At 45.8% G+C, this 25,919-nt stretch overlaps 1 protein-coding gene across 1 annotated transcript in view; it reads left to right on the top strand.

The window, feature by feature from the left end:
- The window catches only part of ST14 (ST14 transmembrane serine protease matriptase), a 1,989,024-nt gene that overhangs the window by 265,743 nt on the left and 1,697,362 nt on the right, over window positions 1-25,919 (top strand). Inside the window, exon 7 of the mRNA XM_044081090.1 lies at window positions 8,814-8,947. Within this exon, the coding sequence (XP_043937025.1) occupies window positions 8,814-8,947 (134 nt within the window). The remainder of the gene's footprint in view (window positions 1-8,813; window positions 8,948-25,919) is intronic.

Genomic DNA, 25,919 nt, shown 5'->3' on the forward strand with positions numbered 1-25,919 from the left:
TTGCAGAGTGTCCTTCCTTCGATTAGCTCGGTGTAAAATGGCAGAACACTCACAACTGAGCTTCTTAGGTAACAAAGTTGAAACCTGAAACAGCTTTTAAGAAAGAAATCTCAGAAGAACCAATGAGGTGCTTAGTCTAAGCTGTAGTCCAGGAGACCTCAGTCAGCCAATGACCTCAAACAATTCTCTCACTGAAATGCCTGATGGCTTTGGCTAAAACAAGATGTCCCTGAATTATGTGCTCAGACACACAGCCTCCACAAACACTAGGCCCAAATACAAGCCTGAATATGGAAATGCTACAAATATCCCCACTACTTAGAACAAACTGCAGAAATGTTACTCACAGCTGAAAAGCAGCAGTGAGCCTTTAAATGAAAGTTTTAAACAGCTAAAGGAGCCACTAGAAAAAAGTTTAACTGCAACAAGTTATCATAAACAAACAGCAACGATAAGGATAGTCCAAACTTGCAAAGATCATCTCAAATGGTGGATCCACTTTGATCAACCTCCGCAAGGTCGCACATTCTTACTACCTTATCCGAAGGCTGTAGTGACAACGGATGCTTCCCAGATTAGGGTTGGGGGTGTATTATCTGGGAAAGACATCTCAAGGCACTTGGTCCACCAAAGAGGCCAATTGCATTTAAATATCCTGGAGAGATGAGTAGTGCTGTTTGTGTTGCGAGCATTCCAAGGCTCCCTTCCTCTGGGAACAGTTGCCATCCAAACGGACAATATGTCGGTTGTTTGGTATATTAACAAACAAGAAGGAACCAGTTCTTAACCTCTGTCATGAAGCCGTCAGAGTATTTCAGTGGGTGGCAGCCTCCAATTTCAAAGGTAATGCATATTCCAGGGAAGTCCAACATGATTGTGAACAAGCTTGTCAGATCCAATTTGTTGCATCACGAGTGATCCTTCAACCACTGAGTAGTGAAAATGATTTTTTGTCTGTGGGGCCAACCCTGCTTCGACCCATTTGCATCCCCTCTGAATAACAAATGCAGCAGCTTCTTTGCCCCAATTCCTCATACGGTGGTGTCACCAAGGGATGATGTCCTACATAATTGGCCCCATGGTCTCTTGTACGCTTACCTCCCCAAGAAACATCCAGTTTGAAGACCAGGATAATCCCCATTGCACCTCCTGGACCTACTTCCATTTTGTTATCCTGCTACAAACCTTCTACAAGGAAATTACGTAAGGAGAAAAGATTCATCACTTGGGCTGAACAGCATGATATAGAGCCTTTCACAGCACCCACCTATATGGTTCTAAAGTACCTTGCAGAATTATTTCATAAAGAAGCTAGTGCTTCTACCATTAAGGTTCAGTTAGCTATCTTGTATTTTCATGTTGGAGATGTCCTTCAAGGATGCAACTGCAGTCTTGACATATGGGTTGTCCTGCCTCAGGCAGCCCTTCGGTCGGCCGGATTCCAAAGTCTGGGTCCGGCGTCGGCTGATGTCACCCTTTCCCCAATGTCAGAGCGCCTGGGGTACAAAAGCGTCAGCAGACGCCATCTTCTTCAGTCTTTCTTGCCGCGCGGCACCCGAAGCAGAAGCAGTTCACAAGTGCCGGTCGACCAGCTCCTGTGTTTTCAGCTACTGAAGTTTTCAAAAAAGCTAAGTACCCCATTGGGGACCTTTTCTTGCCTCAGCCGATGTCAGATAAAACTGTAAAAGTTAATAATTGTTTAACTTGTGGGAAACAAATACCTCATAAGGATTTCCACTCTTACTGCTTACCCTGCCTAGGCCCAGAACACAACGTCTCGGCCTGTACAGCTTGTGCTTCTTTCAATAAACGCACTCTTAGGCATCGGGCAGAGTTTGCACAGGATTATTTTGGGGAAGATTTCTGTTATATCATGCCGTCGGAGCTTCCGACAGAACATTTACCTAATAAACGGAAGGATAAGGACCGACACCCGCAGTCTCGGCCGACACCACGCTTAGGCCTACCGCGAGTGTCTTGGTCTCTTCTGAGCCGGTTTCACAACCGCTACAGACCGACACCGCCCCACCAGTTACTTCGGTACCAGAGGCCAGCTCGGTGCCGGTTTCTGTTCTCCCCTCTGAGACCGTAGCCCAGGATATTTCTGACAGCATTTCAGTGGATAAGACTACTCCAGCACGTGGGGCTGCCAGGCCTCCAGTGTCTATGTCCATTAAGGCCCACACATGTGCTAAGGCTGCCAAACAGGCTAAGTCTGTCCCTCCAAGATCTGTTTCTCTGGGATCCACTTCTGGTTCTCAAATTTTAAGTTTAGCTGAGGACCTTATTTCTTTAATTAGGGGTTCTCAGCCACATCCAGATAGAGGCTCTCAGCCGCCTTCTGTCAAGAGGCCTAGGGTTGAGCAGGTAGATCCCCAGTCCTCCGATGAGGCCTCAGGTGATTCTGCACATTCAGACTACCAGGAGGAGGCCTTCCCGGCCTACGAGGATTCTGATGCGGAGGAATCCATTCCCTCTGCTTCTCCTCCTGAGGAGTTTTCCTTTGGGGAAACGCTTCATTCCATGAGGGAACACATCAAATGGCAAGGCCAAGAATACTCAGATTCTAGGAAAAGGTTAAGGGAATTTTTAAAGCTACCTCAGCATAGACCCTTAGCTATTCCTCCAGTTTTAAATGTTTTAGATGATGTGTACTTAGAAACTAGTGTTTCCCCTGACTCCCTCCCCCCTGCTCCTGTCAAGCCAGACAGGTACTACAGGGTCCCAGACACACATCAATTTCTGTACAAGGGCCATACTGCTGACCCTGAAACTATTTCTCAGGGGCCTAAAGGGGTTTCCTCCACTACTGCTAAGAATCCACTTCCTTTGGAAAGAGATTCTAGGGCTTTAGAAAGGTGGGGCAAGAAAGTGTATACATCTTCCACCCTTTCTATGCGAGCATTAAATTGTCAATTTCATATGATTCAGTATCAGGAATATATGTTGGATGACTTGCAAAAGAAATTGGCTTCCCCTGAACCATTAGATAGAAAGGGGTTACAGGAATTGGTTCATAATACTCAGCAGGTTAGCAACCATTTCCTTCAGTGTGGATATGATGCATTGGAAGCTTCATGTAGAGCAGCAATGACAGGTGCGGTCATACGCAGACATGCTTGGTTAAAGGAACAAACATTGCCAGACCATGTGAAAATTAAGCTTTTGGACGCACCACTAGAGAAACATAAGCTATTTGGTGCTACTGCACAAGAGGTTTTAAAGAAAATAGAGGAAAAGGCAAAATCGCTGCAAACAGTCAGATTTCCTCCAGGTACAGCCTCCAAGATTCAGCAGGAATTGGCCTTCTAAGCATTAGTCCTTTCCAAACACAGACAAATTTCAAAGAGGCAAAAACAGACGTGGCAGAGGTAGAGGGCAAACCCGAGGCTCCTACAGAGGACGTCAGTGGCAGCCTCCGAACCAGAGAGGTGGGACAGGACCTTCCACTGCTCCGCAGGAACAATCTCAATGACTTGACTTTGACTCCGCCATCCAGGGCTCAAGTAGAAGCACCTTTGGGCGGAAAATTATCTTTATTCTCACAAAATTGGCATAATATTACAAAGGACAAATGGATACTGGACATAATAGACAAAGGATACAGATTCCATTTTCATACACTACCAACAAGACATGGCAGGCCAAACCTGCCACCAAATCAAAGGGCAGAGGCACTCAAACAATTAACAAACCTACTCCAAATAAGAGCAATAGAAAAGGTTCCTTCTGCAGAACAAGGCCAAGGATTTTATTTAAGACTGTTCCTTGTTCCAAGAAAAGAAAACCAATGGAGACCCATTCTGGACTTGTCCGCACTGAATACTTACCTTTTTGTGCCAAAATTCAAAATGCTGACTTTACAGCAACTCCTTCCCATGCTGGGCAAGGAGTCTTGGCTGGTAACTCTGGACCTCAAGGAGGCATACCTGCATGTCCCAATCAGACAAAGTTGCAGAAGATACCTCAGATTTCTTGCAGGCTCAGAGCATTATCAATTCTCAGCATTGCCCTTTGGCTTATCTACTGCGCCCAGAGTGTTCACGAAATGCCTGGCGTCAGTAATTGCACATTGCAGACTTCAGGGGATACAAATATACCCTTAACTGGACGACTGCCTTATACAAGTGGACAGCCAACAAGCCTTGTTAAAAAACTTGGACTATGTCATTCACCTACTGCAAGCCTTGGGATACACGGTCAATATTCAGAAATCAAGTCTCGTACCATCCCAACAAATACCTTTCCTGGGTGCCACACTGGACACAAACACCCAGATGGCGTTTCTGACAAAAGAAAAACAAAAACAATTACCAGAATACTTCAGAAAATTGGCAACACACACCCAGATGACTGCAAGGAAAATCCTGCAGGTCCTGGGTTTCTTGGCATCTTGCATTCTTCTGATTCCACACGCAAGGCTGCATATGAGGAAACTACAATGGTATCTAAAAAGTCTATGGTCTCAACACAGCCACAGCCTGGAAGCATTGATCCCACTCATTCCATGCCTTCAAAAGGAATTTCTGTGGTGGGCTCAAGCAAGCCAGATAAACAAAGGTCTGCCTTTCAGCAAGCCTCATACAAGTCAAACCATAACAACAGACGCCTCAGACCATGGATGGGGGGCGCACATGGAGGGCAGATGCATTCAAGGACAATGGACACAAAAAGAAAAGCACCTGCACATCAACCAAAAAGAAATGCTGGTAGTGATACATGCAATCAAGGCCTTTGAAAAGTTCATGCATCAGAGCCATCTACTAATAAAGACAGACAATACCACAGTTATGTGGTACATAAACAAACAAGGAGGTACCCATTCCTACCCTCTTTGCAGGCTGGCAATGAATCTTTGGGATATTTCCCTACAATTGAAAATAGAGCTACAATCCCAGTTTGTACCAGGGAAGGACAGTGTTCTGGTGGACAGCCTAAGCAGAAACATCATGGATCCACACGAATGGATGTTGCATCCAGACATTTTCTTACAAATAACTCAAGCATGGGGAAGGCCGGACATAGATCTTTTTGCCTCCCACCTCAATCACCATCTGAAAAAGTTTTGCACAAGGGCATACCATCCTCAAGCATGGAAGGTGGACGCTCTCTCCTTCAGTTGGAACTCTCTAACACTATATGCCTTCCCACCTCTTCCTTTGATGACCAAGGTGTTACTAAAGATCAAGACAGAGCAACCGAAAGTCATACTGATAGCTCCAGACTGGCCAAGACAACACTGGTACCCACTGCTACGGAGCTTGACATACACCAATCTGTGGTTCCTTCCTCAATGGCCACTTCTTCTGACACAGCACAATTACAGGACACTACACCCCAGCTTGAAAACATTGAAGCTGTCAGCTTGGAAGATTCCATGACTATTCCTCAGGATACACTTTCCAAAAGGGTAAAAGATATCATCCTGGAGGCGCGCAGACCTTCCACTAGAAAAACACTCAGCAATATGGAAGAGATTTCTTATCTGGAACAGCAAAAAGGGTCAAGACCCATCAGTGATGAGCATTCCACAGATCCTAGAATATTTGGCTGAAATGCTCCACAATGGCCTTTCATACTCTTCCATAAAAATACATGCTTCAGCAATATCTGCCAAATATAACACTGATCCGCCTGTATTTTCTCACCCATTGCTAAGACAGTTTCTAAGAGGTATAAAGAACATCAACCCTCCAAGGAAACCACCAGTGCCTGCATGGGACCTCAACTTCATGCTGGTAAAATTAACTCTTCCTCCCTTTGAATCAGCAGCAACTTCAGAGTTGCAATTTCTGTCTTGGAAGACAGCTTTCCTTCTGGCAGTAACCTCAGCAAGAAGAGTCTCTGAGCTACAGGCCCTTATGGCAATACAACCATTTCTCATTTTTCATCAGGACAGAGTTTCTTTGAGAACAAATCCGTCCTTCATGCCAAAGGTGGTATCCAGGGTGTCCCTGAATCAAGCTATTCACCTGCCTACCTTCTTTCCCAATCCTCAAAATAAAGGAGAGAGACTTCTGCACACCTTGGACATACACAGACAGTTGTGCTACTACTTGGACAGAACAAAGTCTTTCAGAAAATCTGACCAGCTTTTTGTAGCTTGCGCTGCTGGATTGCAGGGAAAAGCAATTTCCAAACAGACAATTTCTAAATGGATTGGAAATTGCATTAGATTCTGCTACTCTTTTCATGGAAAAACTGTGCCAGCTGACATCAGGCCACATTCCACCAGAGCTACAGCCACCTCCACAGCCTTTTTAAGAGGGGTGGCAACAAAGGACATTTTAGAAGCTGCTACATGGAGTTCCGTGCATACATTTTCCAAACGTTACAACCTGCCTTTATATTCCAGATCCAGAGCAGGGTTTGCTTCTGCAGTCCTGCAGGGCATTTTAGCTACACCATCTTTGTCTTAGTGCCTACCACCCCCAGGTTGGCTATGGTATTCAACCCATATGTCAGGACTGCAGTTGCATCCTTGAAGGACATAGTACAGTTTTGTACCTACCATAAATGTAGATGTCCGATAGGTATGCAACTGCAGTCAGGTTTTCCCTCCCACCTACCCCTCTGTGGTATTCCTTTGGGTTTCTACCCCTCATTTTAGCTACCTGGGGTAATCTTTTATGGTGTATTTGTTTTTATGTTGTTGTACTTGTTTGGAATATTTTCTCTATTTTCAAAATTTAGCCTTCCTTAGAGGGCACCTGGCATCTGGGGCAAGATACACTGAAGAAGATGGCGTCGGCTGACGCTTTTATACCCCAGGCGCTCTAACGTCGGGGAAAGGGTGACATCAGCCGACGCCGGACCCAGACTTTGGAATCCGGCCGAACGAAGGGCTGCCTGAGGCAGGACAAACCCATATGTCAGGACTGCAGTTGCATACCTATCGGACATCTACATTTATGGTAGGTACAAAACTGTACTTTTCATATTCTTCATCGGTGTCTGCCAAAATTTGTCAAGTGTTATTGAAAGGTGTACTTCTGAGACCCTTTGAAGGCTGTTGTCCCTCCTTGGACCTTTCCTTAGTACTTCAGGCTTTAACTGCTTCTTCTTTTGAACCGGCAGCCAAGTGTGCATTAAAATTTCTGTCTTGGAAAACTGCCTTTTTGGTAGACATAACCTCTGCTAGGAGAGTTTCAGAGATTAAGGCCTTATCTTCTAAACCCCCCTTATCTCATTTTTCACAAGGACAAGGGTAACCTTGCGGGCCAGTGCTTCCTTTCTACTAAAGGTCATGTCAGAGACCAACATCAATCAAGCCATCAACTTGCCAGTATTTTTCCAAACTACAGTAATAAGGGAGAATTTCTTCTCCACTCACTGGATGCCCATAGGCAGTTATGCTACTTACTGTCTGCATAGAACTAAAGAATTCATAAAATCAGATCAAATATTTGTTTCCTTTGCACATTAAAAATTAGGCCAGCCTGTTAAAAAGTTACTATAGCCAAGTGGATTACAGAATGCATTACTTTGGCTTGCACAGTCTCAAATGTTCCTCTACAGAAACCAGTAAAATCTCTTTCCACCACATTGGTGGTGACATCCATAGTTTTTCAGTCTAGGGCCTCCGGTGATATTTGTGCAGCTGCTATGTGGTCAAATCCACACACTTTTATCAATCATTACAAGTTTGACTTTGTCTCAATAAAGTAGATCAGTATTTGCCTCAACTGTGTTCCAGTGTGCCCTTTCTTAAGGTCCACCCACTGCTCAGGTAACTGTGTGGACTCTAGGATGAATGAAAATTGACTTCTGATAGAGAAGTTATGTACTCATCGTAACGTTCCATCTGTGTTTATTTTCATTCAGCCTCACATCCCCTCCCTGTCCCCCTTCCCTTCATTTTTTTCTGGCTGGGGCCAAATGTGAGGACACTGGTTTCCCAGATCTTGAGGGCTAATCTCTGTAAACCAGGTAGGTCTTATCTAACCTAGTTGCGTTTTTCTTTTTTTTTTTATCAAGATTGGCTTCTTTCAGGTCTGTCCTTATGGTAAGTTCAGAAATCTGTTCCATCTTAGGCCTTCTAGATCTTTTGTCTTCCTGCTACATTGTGGCCCATGGTGCTGATGAAACACCTGTGGGCCAACTGTAGTATTGATTCTGCAGTATACTGTTTTTTTTTCTTTACTGCACTGTACTTGTGGCTTAGATTTAATGCTACTTAAGTGACAATGTTTGTCTGAATTAGTAATTCCTGAGTAGTGTGCTAAAAGAAAGAAGGGTAATGTTCCTGCTCTTGTACGTCCCAAGTTAACTTCTATCAAGGCACTTGCTTGAACTGCACACCTGGTAAGATTGATAAAATTAACAGTCGTGCATATGGGGGGGGGGGCATGGCCCTTAAAAGTAAAAAAAAAACTGTTTATATTTATGCACGACCCACATAATCTAACACAAGTATTCTTCGTCAAGTTGTAGGGCTAAGTTAAGGACTTTGGCTAATGTAACAAAAAAAGTTTTCATTTGGTAGTGTCATGTAAAGTGCTGACCCCAAAATATAAGTTAAGGTAGGTGCAGTTTGAAAATGGAAATCAGTGTGATAATCTGGATGTAATGGAAAGAGAATTTTTTTTCCACTAGAGGATGTATGAATGAAACATGGATTCTGAGAAGGTGGTGTAGTCAGAAATTTCTGGAATACACTATAATAAACACCATTGGATTTTTGAGTGAGAGGTCAGTATTACTTCACCTACTGGAAAAGCTATAGTTACAGGCTAAGACAAGTTTGGGTCAGGTAGTAGTTGTGTGGTCAAACAGTGTTTGTATTTTAACTTTTTTTTAATCATCTTTTGCAGAAAATGTGGCACTTACCCTCCTAACCAGAATATAACTGTGATGTCATCCAAAAATGTTTTGCTGGTGACGTTTGTTGGAGTTAAAGGCAATTTTCCTGGCTTTAAAGCACAGATGATGCAGCTTCCAAAACAAAGTAAGAAGGAAATACAGTTTTGATCTTTTGCTTCAGTTAGACTATTACTGTACCTTTTAGGTTTCTAAGACACTAGTATGTATTGTGAAGTGAGTGCAACCTGGTGTCATAGCTGTGTCAAAAGTTTTGCTGCCAGATTCTGCTACTGTATTTTGAATTGTTTGGTCATCAGCAGTATTTTCCCGATTTCCACTTAGATTGTTTTATTGTCTTACAACATTCGTCGTCTTGCTTGTAATCCTTTTGTGTATGTCAGCCTATGGCAAGTGTTCTTGCTTTCTGTTGCTATGCTGATGTGTGCAGGACCTTTTTACTACTGCAGTGTGATAGTGCAACTCTTCAGGGATTTCCATCAGCTTGGCAAGAGTAATTTGAGTTAACATTCATGTTGAGTGCTTCTCTTGCACTTGGGCAGAGAAGTGTTCTATGCATTATGTAGACAGGAAAGATCTATGGAAGTATGTTAGCAACATTTTGTTTAGAATGGCCAGCAGATTCAGCATGTGATGCTGTGTTTTGTTCCCCCCCTTCTCCTGAATAGGTCTAAACCTTTTAGGACAATCTAAAGTTGTTTGGCTACCTTAACAGCCTAACTTTTACTGGTTGTTCCTGGATACAGTGAAATGTCTAGGAGTTTTGGAATTGTGCACCATAGGAGCAATGCCAGACAAGCAGTCACCGTAAGGTATCTAGCTATAAATAATAATCCTCCTTGCTTACACGCTTGTGTGTTCATCTCCCTTCTCAGAGTCAAGTCTGACAACCTCTGGTTGAATTTCTAGCTGTTTGTACACTCATCGAGATTAGCTATGAAAGCAGCTAAGTGTTCCTTTGCTTGACTTAATTTGGTAGCTTATTTAGTAAGCTAGTAAGGAGTTAAGAACTAGCCCTTCCATTTGGGCTTAAAGCTGGTGTTGAAGGTGTTTTGTGTGGGTATGTGGAGAGCCACTAAGCTGCTTGAGAAAAGTAGGTCAAATAGATCTTAGTTTTTCATGGCTTGAAAAATGATGCACATCCATATATTCATAGTTATCCATTAGGCTAATGACCACTAGGGCACTTTTAGGAGGGGTATGTCAGGAAGTTGCTAAAGGTTATGTGGGGGAGGGGTATATTTAGGGTGCAGTTTGTCTGCCCTTGTCTATCAGGGACATGGTGGCCAGACCGTCTGAATTTCTGATTTCTGCTCCATTGGTCAAGGTTACACTTGAATAGGGTCAGGGATGGACCCTGCTTCACATGGAAGGGGATCTTATTCTATTTGCCATCTTGTCTTATTTATGCTGCCAGCAATATTTAAATCCTTGAATCTGTTAATTCTGATGCTCTTGGTTTTGTGAATGTGCAAAAGGTCAGTCAGATCTGCATCCTAGGATGACCTGTTTGCCAAGCATAGATTGCCTTTCAGTAACTTGTAGGATCCAGGGTATAGAAAAAGGGTTTTAAGGCAATCCTTAAAGGGCAATATCTTTATACCCTGTATTCTGTTGATAGGAAACCTTTGTGGGCATTGCAGCTGTTGCATATGTCTGGTCAGGTACATGCCAAAGAGGACATTTATACTCATTGATGAGTCTGATAAGGGCTGCCTTTTGCAACATGTTTATGTTGGGGGGGGGGCTGTTATAGCTGTCAATTTGCAGTCATCTGCAAACTTGGTCAGCCAAAGGCCATTGACATCAGCCTTGACCACTAAGAAGTAGATGCCAAATAGGAGTGCGTCCCCAGAGTGTAGCATTGAGGTACCCTACTGGTGATTGGTTTCTTGGTGTGGATATGGTCTCACCAGTTCTGACTTCCTGAGGTCCTGTCTATGAGCAATCTGGAAATCCAGTGAGTCATGTAGGGGTTTATATCCAGTTTGAGTTTATCAGCTGTACCCGGATGAGGTGTTTTATTGAATGCCTTAGCCAGGTCCAGGTAGGTAGTATGCACAGTTTTCCCCTAATTTGCTTTGATAACCTTCTCAAAGAAGACGAGGTTTATTAGGCAGGACCTTCCTTTGACAAAGCCAAACTGGGTTGGGTCCAGTGTTTGTAGGTTGCCAATATCTTTGATCATGTCCATGATTGATTATTCCATGGCTTTGTGTATTAGAGTAGCAGACTAATGGGTCTGTTTTTTCAAAAGTCTGTTCATGCTTCACCTTTGTGAATTGGGATAATCATCGCAGTCCAACATTCATGTGGTTATGTGGTACACAGCCTATTTTGATGGCTGTCGTTGGTGACTCAAGTGTTCTGTTAGGCCATGTTTCCAGCTATTTAGGGGGCAGCATGAGATATTTTCCAAGTTCACTGAGACTGTTTTTGGCCTTTGTAAGTGCTGCCATGACCTGCTCTTTGCTAGTAGTTGGGGGGGGGGGGGGCATATGATGTGCATTTCATGGTGGATGGCAGCGGCCAGTGGAGGATCAGGTTTGAGCTGAGTTTGCTTGCCTGTAGATTCACCATGTTGCTCTAATCAGTGAAGGTGGCACCACTGACCACCAGGACGGCACACTGATCTGTGATGCCTTTGAGGTTTCAGACATAGTTCTAAAAGGCCTTGTGGTTGTCTTCTGCCGATGAGGCTATCTTGACCTCATAATTAGCCTTGTAGGACTTAATTAGTTCTCTTAGCCTCCTGTTTAGAGAGCTCTTATTTTGAAAGTTGTTCTTTCTGATTTTGGCTATGACATTTTCCCCTTTTGGTTATAGGTTAGGATTCCACAATGGAGTTTGTTTTTGAAGTTACTTGTAGTAGGTGCAGCATCCTCTTTTTAAACATTTACGTGGTTGTACACTGTGCACAATTCTACATAGGATGCAGCTTTTTGGTCTGACCTCACCAGTGGGTGTGTGACACATGGGGTAGGGGGAATGCAGTGCCCTCCTGTTTTGGTGAGTATGAGGTCCAGTATGTTTGAATCTTTGGAGTATGCACTGTCTGGTCAAGGGTGTTTGTGTTAAAGTTCAAGACTAGTTGTGCCTCCGAGTTTGACTGTATATGTTCCCAATCTATAGAGGCATAGTCAGTCTCCCATGAATAGGATATTTAGTTGGATGGGGTCTCTCTAGTAGGTTTGAGCTTTTGGATTCTTGGGACATAGAGGGTGACCTATAGCTAGGAGCATATGGTATGGTAATTTGTCTTTGGTTGCTTGTATATGTAAACTCCAGGGCATAATCCTATTTCTGCAACCTCTAGAGGTGTACTTAGTTGTTAATGTAGATACACCACCTTTTGACCCTGTCTACAACTCATGGGTCTAAATGTGTGGAAGGCATTAAAACATTGCATTGCCAGACTACTTTCTGTGGCTTTAAACCATGTAACTGCACAAATGTTTGTATTCTCCAGAGTGAGGCAAGGTAATAGGTATAGAGTTTCTTGCGTTCCAAGCATTGGGCAGTAACAACTTTAAGATCTGAAGTAGGAGATTCATTTGTCTGCAACCTGTGGGTTATGGATCCGACATCGGATCCGAACCGGCATGGTTTACCAGCTATGGATCCAAGCTCTCAGCTCCTCCCCTCACCCATAATGCCCTGCTCTCCCTACATGACCCCAGATCTTGTTTGCCGCGCTGGTGACCAGATTTGTGTTCCTAAGCTCTTCAGCTAAGTGCATTTTTCTAGTGTTTAGAGTGTTGAATTTTGGATTTTTGTGTGAAAGTTGAGTGAAAGTTTAGGTTTCCCTATTACTTAATTATACTTTCTAGTGTTTTAAATTTAATTTTACTTTCCCTCCCCTCGCTGGTAGCGTAGTGTGTGTTTGGGCCTGTTGTGTGCTTTAGTTACTTTTGCTTTTAACCTTAGTTTAAGTAACTTTTTTTTTTGTACTTTGGAATGTCTGAACAACCCAAAGCTGTGTTTTCTAAATGCTCCGAGTGTGGCCATAAGCTTTCCCCGGCTGATGGCCACACTCGGTGCGTTAGATGCCTTGGGGTTGAACACCTCACTTCTGGATGTTCCATTTGTGCAGGGTTCAACCCCAGGGCATTGAAGGAGCGGAGGTCCAAGCTTGTCTTGGCGGGTCTTTTGCCACTGGACTCTGCTCCGGCCTCCGCTGTTTCGGGGGTAACCGTTTCGACGGTTGTCTCCTCTCCGGCTCCCCCTCCTCCTCCTGGGACTCAACCTCCCTGTAGTGGTTCGGAGGAGAGGGAAGCTAGAAAGAAGGACCGGAGGGAGAAGCACCATAAGCGGCGGGCCGAGACCTCTGTTTCGGCCCCGCCAGCCAAGCGGGCTTCTCCTCCGGCCTCCTTGTCTGCTGGTTCTCCCCCTCCTCGGCTCCGGTGACGTGTGTTTTTCACCGGGACCTGAGGAGGAGACCTGATCTCCATCGAGGCTATCCAGGAGGCACTCTAGGCCTACCTCGGTAGCCTCGTCGAGATCGACCTATAAGCCTGTCAGACGCTGATCTGGACCGGATGATGAGAAGGTTCATCCAGGCCCAGATGCAGATGGGAGTGCTCTTGCCTCCGCCCCCTCTGGGGGGGAGCTCGACCCCTTTCTTTAAGCCAGTTGCTCCTTCTCTGACCCGCTACCCGGGTTCGGAGCAGTTGGAGCCGAGCAGCTCCGGAGCCGGGGGTGGGTCGGCGCCGATAGTACTTGGTACGGATCCGACCCTGCCCTCGAGTGCCGGATCCGACCTCGGAGCCTGGATCCGAGCCGGATCCGGGGATCAGTGCTCCTTCGGCGCCGTCTGTGTCGGAGCGCTGTCCCTTCGGATCAGAGCGGCGGGCGCCGCTCCGATCCACTCTCGGATCCGAGGGGAGCCGATTGTCGGATCCTTTGGTCGAGGTCGGCTCCCTTCGGCTTTTGATGTAGTGGAGAGGGCCCTGTTGAGGGTCTCCGGACCCCGGCACTTGCTTCGCTCCGTCCCGCTCCATCTGCACTGGGTCAGGCTTCCACCATCCGCCCTTGGGACAGCCCGCCTTTGCCCCAAGCTGTTCCCTGGAACAGGTCACTGTTTGCAGGAGTCCTCTGACAGCCCCCGAGGATATTCCCGCAAACATACATGCAAAGGAGGCACATTGACTCCCCGAGTCTCTCTCAGAAGACACGGACTTGGAGGAAGGGAAGGCTCCCAAGATCACCCCGAGGATGTCTCATTTGGAGACATCATGGAAATGCTCCATAAGGGTGGTCTGCCCCAAGTCTTCCTCGGACGAGTCCGTGTTCTTGGAGGCATTTGAAGCGGGCCCGTCTACCTCTTGGGTGTCCCCTCCTGCCGACCCCCTGGTGGACCTCATTACCACCAGGGCGTGGAAGGAACCGGACACCGTGGAGCCAATTCCAAAAAGGCCCGACCGTATTCTCAGTCCCCCGGCTGACCGTGCCCATTGGAGTAAGGGGCCTCCGGTAGATGCCATGTTGACTGCGGCCACCAAGAGGGAACTTGCTCAGGAGAGTCCCTCGGTCCATCCCGAGCAAGGAGTCTCAGATGATGGACCGCTTGGGGAAGCGGATGTTTAGTTCAGCGACCTTCTCTGTGAGGGCGCTGAACTACCTGGCACATGTGATTAGGATGCAGCGCGATCTTATAAAAGAATACGCTGCATCCCCCCCAGAGTCCATGTCGGAGGAGGACAAAGTGCTGCACTCCACCCGCATGGCCACTCTCAGGTCCGTCACTAATACCTCTATGCGGCTACTGTCCCATGCTACGGAAGGTGCCACTAGAGCCGCAGGGGCAGGCCTAGTTACTAGACGTCAGGCCTGGCTCCGTCATTGCGATTTCTCGGAGCCCTTCAAGGCGTCATTTGCGAACGCCCCCTTCGATGGTTCTGCCCTCTTTGGCAAAACAGTTCGCGATACTTTGACCCAGAGCGAGAAGGACGGGAAGACGCTGTCTGCTGTCGGAATCCGCTTCTCTGCACCCCAGAGGCCCTATTCTAGGAACCAAAAGGGTCAGAAGAAGATGTGGTTCCGAAAGTCGCAGCAATCCCAGCCTGCTCCGGACAACCAGTCCTTCCGTGGCAGAGGAGGACACCGCCCTAGGGGCAGAGGGGCTCCCAGGAACTTCGGGTCCAGAGAACCCTTCTCTGAACGGCCCGCGCAGCAGCCCTGAGGGGTTGCCCGGCTGCTCCACTCTGGAGGCAGTCGGGGGACGTTTTTCGGAGCACCTAGCGGCATGGGAGTCCATAACATCAGACCGCTGGGTTCTCCAGATCATATCCAGAGGATACCGTATCCCCTTTCTTCACTTGCCAAAATTGAAGTCCCTCCCCGACGTTCCACCCGGTCAGTGGGAGGCCGCTTTGGCAGAAATTGGCCATCTGCTAAAGAAAAGAGCCATCCAGCCCATCCCCCCAGACCAGATCGGATTAGGGTTCTACTCCAGGTTCTTTTTAGTGCCAAAAAAGACGGGGGATCTAAGACCAATTTTAGACCTTTCTCTTTTGAACCTGGCAGTTCCCAAGGAGAAATTCCGAATGGTTACATAGCAGTCTATTCTCCCCCTTCTTGGAGAAAACCACTGGATGTGCTCCATAGACCTCAAGGATGCGTACTACCACATACTAATGGACAGGCGCTCCAGGAGGTTTCTCCGCTTCCGGCTGGGAGCCAGTCACTACCAATTCCGGGTCCTTCCCTTTGGTCTCACCACAGCCCCCAGGGTGTTCACCAAAGTATTAGCAGTGGTAGCGGCCCACCTGAGGCTTCAGGGGGTGCAGGTCTTTCCTTACCTGGACGACTGGCTTCTCACCGCCCCAACAAGGCATCTACTTCTCTTGGCGCGAGACTCTTTTCTCCATCTTGCTCCACGCCTGGGCATCATGATAAACACAAAAAAATCCAACCTAGCACCCACTCAGCTCATAGATTTTATAGGTGCCAGGTTAGACACGAGGAGATTGTCCGCTGTGAGGAAGGCTCTCCGAGTGCAAAGCCTACAGCTCCAGGTGCGGGCCATTCTCCACTCAAACTCAGTTCCGGCGGAGTTGGTCCTGAGGGCCCTAGGGTCCATGGCGGCAGCGATTGCGCTTCCTCTCGCCAGGTTCAATATGCGTATCCTTCAATGGACACTCATGGTTCAGTGGTCGTATCTTGCTCTTCCTATGCATCATCCCATTGCGATCAGCAAAGCGTGCAGGCGGTCCCTCCTGTGGTGGCTACACTCTCCAGATCTCCACGGAGGCCGCCCCTTTTGTGCCTCCCCCTCTCGCCACGGTGACCACGGACGCCTCCGCCTCGGGTGGGGGCATTTTGCAGGCCGGACGGTCCAAGGCACGTGGGACGATTCAGAGACCTTGCTGCATATCAATGTTCTAGAGATGAGAGCAGTGCTCTTAGCGTTGCTAGCACTTCAGGCCTTTCTTCCCTTGGGAACAATTGCGATTCAATCGGACAACATGTCTGTTGTCTGGTATATCAACAAACAGGGAGGAACCAGGCCTTACCCCCTTTGTCGAGAAGCCATGAGAGTGTGGGAATGAGCAATCTCCACCAACCGCTATCTCATAGCAATGCATATTCCGGGTCGGTCCAACATCCTGGCAGACAAACTCAGTCGCACCATTCTCACCCCCCCTACGAGTGGTCTCTCAATACTCAGGTAGCGGAACGCATCTTCGCACAGTGGGGAACTCCTTGTTGCGTCTCCCTCAAACACCAAATGCGACCAGTTTTTTCGCCCTGATACCTCCTCCCGGAGGTTCCCCAAGAGACGCTCTGGTGCATGCTTGGCCACCCGGTCTTCTTTATGCTTATCCCCCCTTGCCTCTGATGCTCCAAGTTCTTCAGAAAGCCTCTCGGTTGGGGTGCAGAATGATCCTCATTGCCCCTTTTTGGCCTCGACAGATCTGGTTCCCCTTCCTAAGGTCTCACTCAGTGAATCCTCCTTGGATTCTAGATCCCATTCCGGATCTGATTTCTCATCCATCCCACTTATCTCCTCCGAACCTGGACAACCTCAAGCTGACCGCTTGGCTGCTCCAGTTCCACTCCTGATCAGGACTCCCGGTATTTCGTCCCCTGTTAAGGCCATCCTGGTGGCAGCTCATAAGCCATCCACTAGGAAAGTCTACCGTAGCAAGTGGAAACGGTTCTCTTTGTGGGCGGAACGGCAAGGCCTAAACTCCTTCACAATTCCTCTCCCTTTGGTGCTTGACTTCTTAACCACTCTTTTTAATGATGGTGCCAGCAGTTCCACGGTCAAAGTACAGCTTGCAGCAATTTCTCATTATCACATTGGTCATGACTCCAGTCCACTGATGTCTGCCAAATTGTGTAAGATTTTCCTTAAAGGTACCTTTCTTCTCAGGCCCCCTATAAAGCAAGCGGTTCCTCCTTGGGACCTTTCCTTAGTTCTTCCGGCCTTGACCGCCCCCCCCCTTCGAACCGGCGGCTACGGTAGATCTGAAATTCTTATCTTTCAAGACCGCCTTCTTAGTAGCCGTTACTTCGGCCAAGGGAGTCTCAGAGCTTCAAGCATTATCAGCTAAACCTCCGTACTTGGTCTTTCATCCGGACCGTGTTTTCCTCGGGACCAACCCGTCCTTTCTTCCTAAGGTAGCTTCTGAAGCAAACATTAATCAATCCATTAACCTCCCTGTTTTCTTCCCTAAATATCAAAACAAGGGTGAGTACAAGCTTCACTCCTTAGACGTTCACAGGCAACTTAGATTTTATCTAAACAGGACTGCTGGTCATAGGCAGTCCGACCAGTTGTTCATTTCCTTTGCTAAATTTAATTTGGGCTAGCCAATTTCCAAAGTCTCATTATCTCGATGGATTTCACAATGTATCTTACTAGCTTATCAAGCTTCGGGAAGGCCCGCACCGGAGGGTGTACATGCCCATTCAACCCGGTCAGTCTCTACCTCGGCAGCCTTTAAGGCTAGGATTCCTCTAGATGATATTTGTGCAGCAGCCACGTGGGCTTCATCTCATACCTTTATTTCCCACTACAAGTTGGATCTTACATCTAGGGGTAGAGCATCCTTTGGCTCCGCGGTGCTCCGGAATATCCTTCCATGTTGGCCGCCCAAGATTCAGGTAGCTGGGGACTCTGTCCCACAGGTTGCAGACAAATGAATCTCCTACTTCAGATTTAGAAGTTATGTACTCACCATAACGTTCCATCTGAGTAGGTGTATTCATTTGTCTGCAACCATCCCGCCCTCCTATCCCCCTGGCCTTTCAGTTTCCTGCATATGTTGTGTTACCCTTTTCAGGGTGTTTATGCTGTTGGCAAACTCTATCTGAGGTCATGTAGGGAGAGCAGGGCATTATGGGTGAGGGGAGGAGCTGAGAGCTTGGATCCATAGCTGGTAAACCATGCCGGTTCGGATCCGATGTCTGATCCATAACCCACAGGTTGCAGACAAATGAATACACCTACTCGGATGGAACGTTATGGTGAGTACATAACTTCTAATTTTGCGGTGTCTGTAGGTTTGTTCATTCCACATTGCCTAAGAAAGGCTTTAAGAGGGTGGATAGAGTTTTAGCCAATATTGGGATACCTAGCGGGGAGAAGGGTACAGACTATTCTTTGTAAATCAACATGTCTTGTTAATCATATCCTCCCATGCTGATACATACTGAATTCTCCTGGAGTGACACAAGAAACTAAGCCAGTTGTTGAAGTCTGTCAAGTTTTGTTTGTAATGTGGCATCATCCATGGTGAAAGTAGAGTGCTACTCAATCCGGAAAATTTTAGAGGTTTGGGAAGATTGCTTTTTAGTGCCTCAGCATAAGTTGGTACACTGTGCAATTTTTATGTAGTGTGTTCTTGACAGTCTTGTTGGTATACAAGACTTTTGTCTCCAATGAAATTGTGTATACAAGTCTCACATACTATGTTTAAGGATTAAATGGTTGTCTGTGAAAATCACTTTTCACCTCTCTCTCCCCTTTCTGGACTTCTGTTTGAGGGGGGACATGTTCTGGACCCCCCCTTCACTTGGACGCGAGCTCGCCCAGCCAATTTCTGCCGCACTGTCCCTTCTGGATTTCCATCGGGACATACCTCTTCTGGCCCTCCACTTGTACCCAGCTGTTAGAGCTTCTTTGCCTGCTGCAGTCCCCTGTCAGGGTCCCTCGCTGAGAGAATTATTGCATTCTCTCTGGATGTCCATATCTACCAAGCTGGCTACGGAAACATTTAGAAATTGCAAATCCATATTGCCCAGACCTGTATTTGGCTGGTTTGCTGTAGGCTGAATATCAGGTTATACAAAGATCTTACTGTATTCTCTTGGGTTTGGCACTAAACCAGATTAGATAGTGGTAAGGTATAATAATGCTCTTCAACTTGCAATCCAGAGGAGCAAGGTAGTAAGTGACAGTGAAGGTGAAGGTTTGCTAATCTGTGGTAGCTTAGAAATTTAAAACCATTGAATTTTCTAAGACATCTTTGAGCCCTTTATAGTTGGGCTGCATGATACATTTGTATACTGAGGGGGGGGGGGGCATTGTATTCATTGATGCTTCTGAGGTGTTTGCATCTGGAAGAAATGCTTTTCAAGATTGATAGATTAGAAGGATTTACTGATTTGTAGAGCCATGTTATTGAATGTGAGGTGTTCACATATTCCCCAGGTCACTCTCAGCTGTCTGTCTGAAGGGTAATATTTAGAAGTAAGTGGTAGTAATGTTGATTTTATTTATTTTTGTCAAACATAATGCAGCATTTCTTTGCTTCGAAATTAAAGCCATTATCTGTGCATTAGGTGTGCACATAATTAAGGCCTTTTATGAGCATTCTAGTATTCTCAGTTGAATGATGTGCCCAGCTTGGAGTCATCAACAGATTTATATGACTGCACCTCAGCAGCATTGGCCTGGATGTCTGTGAAATAAATACCAAAGAGGGGAAGGCCTGACACTGTGCAATTCAAATATTTTCTTATACCCAGAGGGTCTAGTAGCTTCCATTTGTTGAGATTTGCTGTGTAGCCAATTAACAGTCCAGTGAATAACATATGGGTTAACTTTTAATTTTAGTAATTTTTGTAGTTGTAGTGTGGAACATGGTATCAGAGGTCTTATGCGTGTTGAGACAGGCGATGTGCACAGTGTGGTCATTGTCTACTGTCTCCATTACCTTCTTAAAGAAACTTGCCATGTTTGAAACAGGTCTGTGTATCATAAAGACATCTCAGTTTGGGTTTGTCATTTAGGGTTTTTGTGTATGTTGTGCTTTTGTAGACCAGGTTTGTGCATTGTTCGACATTGTTTTTTGATGTAACTGTAGACATTTTTTTGAAATTTCCCTTGATGTCTTTGGCAGCCTTGACATTGTATTCCATTACGTTTCCGAATAGAATTCTTAAGATCCTTGCTGATCTGTTTCAGCACAGTCTTGAAAAGGGGGAAAGGACTGTGTGCATATTATATATATATATATATATATATATATATATATATATGTGTATGTATATATATATATATATATATATGTATATAGATATATATATATATATATATGTGTATATGTGTGTATATATATATATATATATATATATATATATATATATATATATATATATATATATGGGTCTACCCGCGATGGTGGTGCTGCAGTAGCATTATCGCCTCACAGTAAGACGCTGCCCGGTTCGATTCTCAGCTAGTGTGTCTTCTGCGTGGAGACATGCGTGAATGGGCATACCTTCGTTGAAGGTTGTGTCAGGGCTGGTAACTCTGCATGTAAAAATCAACTACCAATCATTAGTGGACCGGAGTTCCGCTGTGACGACCCCTAACCGGGAAAAAGCCGAAAGACACAAATAAACATATAAATATATTTGGGTCTACTTCAGAAGACAGAATCTCAAAAGACTGAAAATTCAAAATACTGAATAATGGAATTTGCCCCTTCTCCACTGTTGTGCGATCTTGCACCCTCCACATCAGGGGTGCGGGGAGGGGGGGGGGTTGCACCCTGCATTAAAAATGTGTTCAGTATTTTGAATTTTCAGTCTTTGTCTTCTGAAGACCCATGTGTATAATGTGTGTATGTACAGGTTTACTATCAAAACCAGGAGTGACACATCAGCGTTTATTTAATACAAGTAAATAAAACATCAGAAAATGAAAATGTTTTTACAGCTACATGTCAAATTTCCGTTCTCAATCTGCATTTGACGTAACTCGACATAGCAGGACGTGACGTCGAACATCCAGGTTATTCAGTTTAACATGCTGTGAAAACTTGAATAATACAGCACGATGTTCTTCATCTCACATTGCTGCAGTCCTTACACTTGGGTAGTCCGCTGTCCTCGGTCGGCCCGAATATCAAAGTATAAGGCTGACGTCGGTCAAGGCGCATTAGACTGACATCAGAACGTCAGGGTACAAATGCGCATGACCGACGTCATATCCTCAGTCTTTTTTGCCGCATGGTCCGATGCAGAAGCAGCGTTGCAAGTGCCGTTCGGCGTTCTGAAATTTTTCGAATTCGGAGTTTCAGACCGAGTCAAAGTTGGCTAAGTACCCGTTGGGAATATTTTAGTTTTTCTTGCCTCAGTGGTTTACCGGATGTCAGAAAAAGTGAATAACTGTATTTCTTGTGGGAAACAGATACGCATAGAGATTATCATACTTTGTGTATTCCTTGTTTAGGGCCTGAGCACGACGTTGTTGTTTGGTGTCGCTTTTGTGCTAGATTCAATAAGCGCACTATTAAGAGAAGGTTAGATTGTGCCAGGTTAGTCTTGGAAGTGGTGCAATTATAATATGCCATTGGATGCTCCGTCCGCTTCTTAAGAAGCGCAAGGATAAGGCAGCTAAGCCCAGGTTAGGCGAGTCGTCCGTGCGGACGCCGGTTCTTTAGAGGTGTCGGTGGAGCCGGTGGTTCCACCGAGGTTTCTCTGGAGTCCCAGGGGGAGACCTTGTTATTGCAAGATGTGGCCTCTCAGGAGGCAGGTCAGGCTGAAGGGGCTTCTCAGGTTACTGTACTCCCCTCCCTTCCCAGGGTGGTTAGGCCTTCTCCTTCTGTTTTCAAGGCTTCTCCCAGAGGCAGGCCAGGTTTAGCTTCAGTTGGTGTCACTCCTAGTTCTTCAGGATCTGTGCCCAAGAAGCATATGCTTATAATGGCAGAAGATTTGATTACCTTGATTAGGGGTTCTTTGCCCCCTCCTGATAAAAGGCCTAGGGTGGAACCTGAGTTGGGGAGTTTTGAGCAGGCTTCAGATGTTTCAGAGTCTTCGGCTGAAGACTTGCAGGAGTACTCTCCTTATTCTGATTCTGATGTGGATGATTCTACTCCTTCTGCTTCTCCTCCTGAGGATTTTTCTTTTCAGAGACTCTTCATTCCATGAGGGAGCATTTTAAGTGGGAAGGTCAGGACTTCTCTGATTCCAGGAAAAGGCTTAGGGAATTTTTGTTTCTACCCCAGCATAGACCTTTGGCTATACCTCCTGTTCTGGATGTTGTGGAGGATGTGTTTGCAGAGGCCTCTCTTAATCCTGATTCTTTGCCTCCTGCTCCTGTTAAGCCGGATAGGTATTATAGGGTGCCTGAAGCTCATAAGTATCTTTTTAAGAGTCCTAGGGCGGACCCAGAAACTGTTAGTCAGGGGCCTAAGGGTGTTAAGGCTTCTGTTAAAAATCCGGTTCCTCCAGATAAAGAGGCCAGGGCTTTGGATAGATGGGGAAAGAAAGTCTATACTTCTTCTACCCTTGCTATGAGGGCTCTGAATTGCCAGTTTCACATGTTGAAATACCAAAACTATCTACTGTCTCAATTGAAGTCTAAGGTAGATGCTCTGGCGGAAGGTATTGACTGTAAAGAGTTACAAGATTTGGTACATGTCTCTGAACAAGTGGGTAAGCATTCTTTGCAATGTGGTTTTGATGCTGTACAGGCCTCGTCTAGGGTGGCTGCCACTGGATCTGTTCTTCACAGGCACGCCTGGCTAAGGGATCAGAATTTAGCTGACCATGTTAAGACAAGGATTTTAGATGCTCCTTTACAATCGGATGTGTTATTTGGTTCACCTGTTGAGGCAGTCTTAAAGAAAATGGAAGATAAGGCTAAGTCTATGCAGACTGTTAAAGATTTTTTGCAGGTTCAGCCTCCGAAGTTTAGCAGAAATTGGCCTACCAAGGGGTGGACGTATCCTTCTTATGATTCCCAGTCTAGGGGTAGGTCTAGACGTGGTAGGGGCAGAGCTCAGGGCTCTTTCAGGCCTAGAACAGGGAGTTCACCTGCACAGTCTTCGGGTGAGGGCAGGGGTCAGTCCTTTCGTAAACAGACCCAATGACCTACCTTTTCAGCTGCCAGAGCCTTCTCTTCTGGCAGCACCTTTGGGAGGAAGGTTGGCACTTTTCAAGGAAAATTGGAGTTTAATTACCCAAGACAGATGGGTATTGGATATCATACACCAAGGTTACAGGTTTTATTTCCATACCTTGCCTCCTTTCAAAGGCATGCCAGACGTTCCTCCTCAGCAAAGAATAGAGGCTCACAAACAGATTTCTCTGCTGCTTCAAATGGGAGCCATACAACCGGTCCCTATGTCAGAAGTGGGCCTAGGATTTTATTCTCGCCTGTTCCTAGTACCAAAGAAGGGGAACACGTGGAGACCAATTTTGGATTTATCTATCCTCAACACTTATCTGGACATTCCCAAGTTCAAAATGTTGACGTTACAACAGCTTTTACCTCTGCTGGGCAAAGATCACTGGATGGTGACTCTGGATCTCAAGGAGGCTTACCTTCATGTTCCTATCAGGCTAAGTTGCAGGAAGTATCTACGTTTTCCGGCTGGGACTTCTCATTATCAGTTCTCTGCATTGCCCTTTGGCTTATCTACTGCGCCCAGAGTGTTCACGAAGGTTCTGGCTCCAGTGATAGCTTTCTTCAGGCTAAGAGAAATACAGATCTATCCTTATTTGGACGATTGCCTGATTCTGGCTCAAGGAAAGGACGAACTTCTTCATCATCTACACTATGTGATAGCAGTGCTAAGATGCCTGGGGTATTCTGTGAACGAAATAAAGTCCAGTCTAGTACCCTCTCAGGACATGTGCTTTCTGGGTGTGAGACTGAATACAGCATCCCAGATGGCCTTTTTGACCCCGGACAAACAACAGAATCTTTCTCTTTACTTCCATCAATTGTCTCATCAGTCCAGGCTGACTGCAAGGACAGTCCTTCAAGCCTTGGGGTTCATGGCATCTTGTATTCTGGTGCTTCCCAATGCCAAACTGCATATGAGGAAGCTACAATGGTATCTCAAAATGTATGGACACAGCACTGCCAAGATATGGACACTGTCATTCAGATAATACCTTGCATTCAAAAGGAATTTTTGTGGTGGGCTCAGGAATGTCACCTAAACAAGGGACTCTCTGTGACCCGGCCAGAGGCGAGTCAGATTCTAACGACAGATGCCTCAGACAAAGCTTGGGGAGCTCATCTAAATGGAAAGTGGATACAAGACACGTGGCCTGCCAGACTTCTGCATCTACATATCAACCTGAAGGAGATGTTAGCAGTCCAATTTGCATTAATAGCTTTCAAGGGTTTAATTCTTCCAGGGCAGGTGTTGATTCTAACAGACAACACAACTGTCATGTGGTACATCAACAAGCAAGGGGGAACTCATTCTTACCCTCTGTGCAGACAAGCAATGATTTTGTGGGAGACTGCTCTCAGTTTAAAGCTAAATCTACAGGCAAGGTTTCTGCCGGGAGCACAGAACTCCTTAGCAGATGTGTTGAGCAGACAAGTTATGGATCCCCACGAGTGGAAATTGGATCCTCATGTGTTTCAGAAATTGACAGTGTCATGGGGAACTCCAGACATAGATCTGTTCGCTTCTCCACTAAACTACCAGCTGCCAAAGTTTTGCACAAAAAGTTTTCATCCCACAGCTTGGAAAGTGGATGCTCTTTCCTTCAATTGGAGCAATCTTCATGTGTATGCGTTTCCACCTCTGCCTCTCCTCCCAAAGGTACTTCAGAAGGTCAGACAGGACAAGCCAAAGATAATTTTAATAGCTCCAGATTGGCCTCGACAGCATTGGTACCCACTACTGAGAAGTCTGGTACGGCAGCCTCCATGGCCTTTACCTTCGATTCCTCACCTGCTGTCTCAGGAGAACAGTCATTTACTCAATATCAAACTTCGCTCTCTTCACCTGACAGCCTGGCATATTCTGTTTTAAACCCTGGAGGGTTTCAGCTTCCACAGCAAGTTTTGAATGTTATTTTGGAGGCCAGAAGGCCTAGTACAAGGAAAGTGTACGCAGATAAATGGAAGAGATTTTTAATTTGGAGTGCAGCAAAAGCATTTGATGTTTCTAAGCCTAATTTAAGTGTGGCTCTTCAATATCTTACTGAGTTACTGGACAAAGGTTTGTCCTTCTCTTCTATTAAGATTCATGCTGCAGCAATTTCTGCTCACTATGATTGTGACCCACCATTGTTTTCTCATCCTTTGTTTAAGCAATTCCTTAGAGGGGCAAAGAATATAAGACCCCCACAGAGAGCTCCTACTCCTGCTTGGGATCTCAATTTTGTGTTGGAGAAACTCACTCTACAACCTTTTGAGCCTGCAGCTACTGCTGAGTTAAAATATTTATCATGGAAGACTGCTTTTTTGTTGGCCATTACCTCTGCGAGAAGGGTTTCTGAATTACAGGCCCTTATGGCAGTTGAGCCTTTCTTAATTTTCCATAAGGATAGGGTATCTTTGCGTACTAATCCTTCCTTTATGCCTAAAGTGGTTTCTAGTGTGGCTTTAAACCAGACTATTCATTTGCCTACCTTTTATGCAAACCCCAAAATAAAGGGGAAAAGATTTTGCACACTTTGGATATACACAGGCAGTTGCGATATTATTTGAGCAGAACTAAAGGGTTCAGGCAGTCTCAGCAGTTATTTGTTTCTTTTGCTTTGAGTTCTCAGGGCAAGCCTGTGTCAAAACAAACTATTTCTAAGTGGATTGGGTTGTGCATTGCTTTCTGTTATTCCCATCATGGCAAGGAGGTTCCAGCTGGGATTAGGCCTCATTCCACTAGGGCTAC

The sequence above is a fragment of the Protopterus annectens genome, chromosome 8.part0 (genome assembly GCF_019279795.1).
Source record: "Protopterus annectens isolate FY-2018-M chromosome 8.part0, PAN1.0, whole genome shotgun sequence".
Lineage (NCBI taxonomy): Eukaryota > Metazoa > Chordata > Ceratodontiformes > Protopteridae > Protopterus > Protopterus annectens.